Below are 6,619 nucleotides of genomic sequence, written 5' to 3' on the forward strand. Positions count from 1 at the left end.
ACACCCGATTTGGGTGTGGTTGCAGATTTTTAATTTTTCGGGAATGCCGTTACAAATCGGATGGCACCCAGGCTATAACAAATCTATTGCGATGAAATGTAGAATGAACGAACGCATATATTAAATGTACTCACCCCATCTCCACCAACCATGTTATGAAATTACTTGTATTAATATTGTACTATTATTCTTATCATCAATATCATGTATACAGCCATTGATAAGCAAATAGCACAACTTGATGGTGAAATGACTTATCTGTTTGGTTTATGACTGACGAGTTTACATTACTTGTCATATAGAGGTACTGAATTGGATAAAACAACACGTGTGTTGCTATACTTATATAGTGTTTCTATATGTCCACCGACTCTACTTATTGAGTGTAGCTATAGACTGTTAGCAAGTAGCACCTGTTTCTGCCAATTGCTGTGAAAGTTCGTAGCTACTGTATGTGTAACTTGCATCATTTTGTGGTGAAAATACTTTCTTTAATGAGTACATCAGCATTTGCGATTCCTAATATGCCTAAAGGAGATCATCAACTTGTTGAAGATGTTATTTTGATTTTAATTACTAGTACAGATACATTGTACATGGTGAAAAGACAGGCTGAATAAAAGTTCAATGGGGAACTACAAGTCTGTGTCTCCTGTGTCGTTCATATAAAGGATGGTTGTGGTGCATGGTGTGTCAGGTGGACTAGTCTGCCCTGTATAAGTGTAGGCCAGTTGCAGTGTAGATTCACAGCCTCACAACAATTGCAGTCATCAACAGCTAGGCCGGCAAGACTAGAAACTGTTCAGAAGAAAGTTACCTTCATTTCAAACAAAAAATCGGTGTCATCCCATTGAAATATTTTTGTCGCTGGCCAAACATTTTTCTGGTCTCTATACATGACTTTGCATTTTCCTGTGTCCGTGTCAGAGTGTGCTCCCTAGTACTAGTATGTGGGTGTCCTAGGCAGTTATGGGAAGAGGTGGGACAAAGTGATATTACCGTGGAAATTTATGTTCTACCTCGAACAGTTCAGAAGCGCCGCCCAACGACGCGACCAAAAATACCACCGCATCGCAGATACGGCGAAATACACCAGTCAGACTGACTCAGACCAAGGAGGTTGCTCAGACCTAACGTTCTAACATAGTCCTGTTTAAATGTTTGAAACTTTGCTTTGATGCTTTAATCCAGTTACGTCCTTTCTTTCATTACCGCTAAGCAACCTTTCAAAATATTCTGTCACTTTTTATTTATTATCTGTGGCATCCACTTTTTTTTTTCAATACTATTGTCAGCTTTACGTGGACTTATTTCACGGCCTGATTTGACATATCGTGATTAAACTGTGACTTATCTATACCATTCAAAAATGTATACTAGTAATTTCGGCGTCACCTGGTCACGATTTCTCATTCCAATATCTGCTTTGAGATTGCGCTCCACCAAGTGCTCTGGGAACGAGACTCGCGGATGACGTCACGTAACCTTTCCCCGGTAGTAAGAAGAAAATGGCGGTCCGCTTGAAAAATATTTGCAAAATCTCTCAACGATTTAGGACTTTTCCGTGTATTTAGACAACTGTAGTTGTGGCAAAACAAACGTTAAAGCAGTACAATTAACCCTCAGGTCATGTTTAAGTTCAGTCTTGGACAGGTAAGGTGGATTGATGTCTTCTTCGGACACAGCAAGGTAAAGGTTCGAACATTCGGTAGTGACTTCCTTGGACTAACGTAAGTTATGGAGGTGACTGAATAAGATTGTATGTACATAAATGTACTTGTGTGTATTGTAGTTGTGTACTAATATTATGGTTTACCTGCGCAGTGCTGTCTTCGGGCGTGGTGATCCTTTCTATGAGCCTCCCTCCCGGCCAACTCACTACCACCCCTCAGCACCGAGGAAACTCTCCAAACGGGAAAAGAAAGTAAGTTGAACATTGCTGTATTACTACCAGAAGTGCAAGTCTACGAAAGCCAAGCCTTCCGCACTGGTGTTCCAGTGCTGATTCAATGGACAAAACGGCGTCAGCACTGGACGTCCAGTGCCGACGAGAGCCGAGCACTGGTGTTCCAGTGCTGAACGGCCTTTCCCCAGTGCTGAAGCGCCCTCACCACTGGTGTTCCAGTGCTGGACGTTGTCTCAGCACTCGGTTTCCAGTGCTGAAATCCTTTCAGCACTGTTGTTCCAGTGCCATAATCCTGTCAGCACTCGGTTACCAGTGCTGAACGCGCAGCAGAATGGCGGCAGAGAGGTTCAAAGGTCATTCAGCACTGGTTACCCAGTGCTGAAAACGCCCTCAGCACTGGGATCGAGTGCTCATATACAAAAACCACTCCTTCCGCACTGAATTTTACCAGTGCTCTGGGACAATTCAGCACTGGAACACCAGTGCTTTAAAGTCTTAAGCTCTGGTACTGACGTCCTTTCAGCACTGGAACGCTCTTCAAACCAGTGCTGGCGTCTTGGCATGTCCCACAGTGAGTGCTGAGAGAGATAATATGATTAAGAAATAAGCCGGAATCTGCCACTTAATCTGAATTATAGAATACAAGGTGTCTATGGCTAACTTTATAACATAATAGTAAAACTGCATCTTGTGATTATTTTCCTTAATTTTGGAAAATAAAAAATACGGGTATAAGTGACAACGAACTAGTATAACAATAACAACTTTATTTCTGAACTTTGTTGTGTGATTGTGATAGATATAGCCCTTTTGAGAGTTTGCCCGGCCGAGCCACAGAGCGGCATGGCTGGTAAGCTGGTTTTCTGTAGGTTGTCTCGGAAGACCGCTTCCCATTAATATTCTTCCGTTGACTCGTAGGCAATGTCGCCTGAGCACTCGGGTTCCAGTGCTGACGCCTGCTTTTCCAGTGCTGAGAGCGCCTCAACACTGGAAGTCCAGTGCTGACGGCCATTCAGCACTGGAAGTCCAGTGCTGAAGCCACTTTCCGCACTGGAACCGAGTGCTGAAAAAGGAGAGCGTGGTTTTCGTAGTTTTCGGACTTGCAAACCAGAAGTAGTAATACATGTAGTATGAAGTATAACAACTGAACTTTTGAATAAACCTCTTTGGATAGAGTTAGACTATAACCTTACAGAAGTGACTGAATTTGATTCTTGTACTTGTAAGCAGTTCTGTTTTGAATAAACCATTTTACATATGTTAGCTTTCACTAATCTATTCACAAATCACATGATATGTTACTATTGTTAGGGGGAGTCATTCTGTTTTCCAGATAACACTGAGCCCGTCCAGACTGCGTACAGAAGAACGTCCAGTACAGACGGCCCCGGATGAAGCGTTTCTCCGGTCTGCTCCCCAGTTCACCGTCCCCACCCACGACACGCCCAGTCCGCACTCCTCGCGGTTTGACGAGTCATGGCCGTCCAGCGAGCGCCCGTCCTCAGTGATGACCCCGGAGGTGTCGCAGCCCTCTACGGACAGTGACTCTTCCTCCCAACCGTACCGTCAGGTCCCAGCACTGCAGCCAGCCAGGGGGAGGATGGACAGACTATATCCACCTTCTAAACCAGAGGACAAGAAAACAGGAGGAGAAGAATCTACCATTTCTAAGTGAGATTTGTCAGGTTTTACCTGTAAGAAGAATATGTATATTTGTTCTTACTGATATAGATTATATGTACTATAGATAGAATCTATCCATTCTAGTTGCTGTCTGCACTTGAGCTAGTGACGTATATATATAAATGAGAATCCATGTTAATATCTCTGATCTTTACAGATACATAGAGAGGTTCCGACACGGCCAGCCCCTGAGTCGAGAGGAAAGAGAGAAGCGTCAGAAAGCCGCCGCTGAGCGTGACTTCTGGTGGCTGTCAGCTGCCACCACCTCCCCTTCTACACCAACCAGTACATCCACTCCTACAGACGATAGGACTGGACCACTCAGGGACAGGGGGAGGACTAGGAGGGGAGAAAGTCCACAAAGACTAAGGGACAGGTCACCATCTACCCCTAAACAACCACTGGTAAAATCATTCTTCAATAGGGTCTTTAAGACTTCTCTAGCTTGCTTCTTAAAATTAGAACTACAGTCATACTTGTACGAGTAAACATCTTTGCAAGCATAAAACCATGGAATGCAATCCACCCACAATTTACTGATACTAGTGAATACAGTCAATACTCTTTGGATTTAAGTACAGTTTCCAATGAATTTACAAAAATGTATTTCTTAGACGTCCACACCAACATCTGTCCTGCTGTCCCCCATTGAGAAGGAGACCAGAGCTCTGCAGGAGAAAGCAGAGAGGCTGATTGAAAGGAGGTAAAGTAAATCACACAGTAATTCTTTCAGTAATATAGTACATCAATCTGAGAATTGCAGCACTTACCTCTGTGATTAAATGTTGTGGTTACAAATTATACAATGAATTATAATCGCCAAACCTTGTCTGTAGTTCCAGTGCACTTAGTGAGCCAGCCGTCAGCTCAGATGGACTCGGTCATACCTCCACTTCCTCTGTCCCAACAAGCCTGGATGAGCCAGCCTATCGACCTGCATTTGGACCACGGTTTTATGGTATGTATTAGTAGTATAAAATGTTGTATAAAAGTGATTAAAGGTAACTAAATACAAGTATGTTGTGTGCTCACAGAACTCTGGGAAATGTTCTGGGTTTTCATGAATGTGCTTGTAATTGTATTGAAACTGTGGACTCAATGAGTCAAGCAAGTGCCAAAATTGCAATTAGAACATTCAGAGACACAAACCTGCAACTCAGACACTCAAAACAATGATTCTGTATCTGGAAGTAATCATGTGTAATATAGATTTAACAGGGAAAATATATATCTCAGCAATCAAATATGTATATATAAATGTATTCATGTTTTATGTGTTTTCATATGTTAATACCGACTTAAAAATGTCTCTTTAGATAAAGAAAATGTGCCAGAGGAAGCTCCACCAATCAGTGCCCAGCTGCAGCCTCCTTCATCCCGTCACCATGGAGACGACATCCTGTACCAGTGGAGGCTGCGCAGGAGGCTGGAGGAGGCGAGGAAGCCGTCTGCAGCAGCTGGGCCATGGACAGGTGCATCTCCCCCTGTCAGACTCAGCTCTGTACAACAGGTAGGTTCACTGTGTACTATCAGATCTTTCCCAATGTTGACCATAGATTAATTGTAGATGTCACATGCATTTAAATCCATCCTCAAAAGCCATCAGTGTTTAGCATACTAGTACATGTACTGTAGTATGCTCTTCAATTTTAAATTTAGCTCCTATATCTGGGAATGGTTGCAACCTGGGTTAAGACTTAATTCATGCACCAGTTGTGTCAATTAACAAAGAATAAAGTGCAATATGCAGTAAGTAACCATCATCCTGTCCAGAGCATCCATGGGGCAGCACTATACCTTATACCTTAGAGCACCCCTTCTAAGGTTTTCTCATCCATTTCTTCAAATGTGAATTTCACTAGGATGGGGATCAGACAACACCACTCAGTGCCTTCAGACAGAGACTTGCAAAGTCCACTGGGATTGATATAGTGCAACCCGAGCCCACCCAGGAAGCAGTGCCTAGGCCTTCCCACAATGCACCAGTGCCTTCCCATCTTGCAACAGAACAGGCAACGCAGACAGAGGTACCAAAGCCCTCCATTGTGCCTTCTCAGGAAGAGACGATTCCCTCTAGATCTGAAGGTAACACGAGAAAACTAGACATCTCTCCTCCAAGGAGAGTAGCAGACACAGTGCCCATCGCAAGCCCGAGTCTTCGAGGTGTCTCAAAGCAGCCGGTCGCAGAAAGCGACGATATTGTTCCTCACCTGCATCTGGAATGTGACATCATACCATGTCCGCATCCAGAAGTGTACGATCACGTGCCTGCTAGAGACCGCAAGACACAAAGCAGGTCACCTGAGGGAGGAAGAACAAGAGAGAGGAGAAGGGAGTTGTATCGGGAACAAACATCTTCTACAGAAACAAAATCAGAATCAGATCAAGACAGAAGAACACAGAGACAAAGAGAGAGGGGCTCTGAGGAATCAGGCAGCCTGGAGGAGACATCAGCAGAAGATTCTGAGGTTTATTTTGAACAAACAGACGAGAGAAGAAGACAGAAAAGTTTCAGAGAAACTGACAGGGAACAGAAGGGCAACAAAGAGAAATACAAACCGGAAAGAAGACATGAATCCATGGACAGGTCAGAGAGGGGAGGGGAGAGAAAACTCAGACACAGAAGTCGGGAAGCTAGAGAGAGGGAGAGAGCAGGACACAAGCAGGGGAGATCAGCACCACCTAGACACAGTAGTCCCAAGGTAGCTCAGTCACCTGTAAGGAGTGCCATTGGACAGGTGTGTGTCACCTATACAGGTGTTTTTATCAGATTGATAAATTACTGTTTTCAACAATCCATATCAAAACTTTTGAAATATTACATTAGTTCCATGTTTTATTTCTTGTGCATGTGGTATTCATCATAAATACATGAAGAATCTTTTGCATTCAAAATTCAGGTGGTTTCCCAGAGGTTGTTCACAACCCCACCAGGTACACCCCAGTCCAGCGTAGACAGCCTTCCCAGCACCCCTCCTCACCCTGTTCCTGTACATCAGGATCCCAGCAGGCAACTCCCACCTGCAGCCA

General features: G+C 43.9%; 1 protein-coding gene across 1 annotated transcript in view; it reads left to right on the top strand.

Moving 5' to 3' along the window:
• The first annotated feature begins 1,481 nt into the window (after positions 1-1,481).
• The window catches only part of LOC109485942 (proline and serine-rich protein 3-like), a 9,784-nt gene continuing 4,646 nt past the window's right edge, over positions 1,482-6,619 (top strand). Inside the window, exons 1-8 of the mRNA XM_019789644.1 lie at positions 1,482-1,689; positions 1,825-1,924; positions 3,240-3,577; positions 3,747-3,993; positions 4,204-4,292; positions 4,426-4,547; positions 4,906-5,099; positions 5,452-6,327. Of these exons, the coding sequence (XP_019645203.1) occupies positions 1,667-1,689; positions 1,825-1,924; positions 3,240-3,577; positions 3,747-3,993; positions 4,204-4,292; positions 4,426-4,547; positions 4,906-5,099; positions 5,452-6,327 (1,989 nt within the window). The 5' untranslated portion in view covers positions 1,482-1,666. The remainder of the gene's footprint in view (positions 1,690-1,824; positions 1,925-3,239; positions 3,578-3,746; positions 3,994-4,203; positions 4,293-4,425; positions 4,548-4,905; positions 5,100-5,451; positions 6,328-6,619) is intronic.

The sequence above is a fragment of the Branchiostoma belcheri genome, unplaced genomic scaffold (assembly GCF_001625305.1).
Source record: "Branchiostoma belcheri isolate BF01 breed outbred unplaced genomic scaffold, Haploidv18h27 scaffold79, whole genome shotgun sequence".
Classification (NCBI taxonomy): Eukaryota; Metazoa; Chordata; class Leptocardii; order Amphioxiformes; family Branchiostomatidae; genus Branchiostoma; species Branchiostoma belcheri.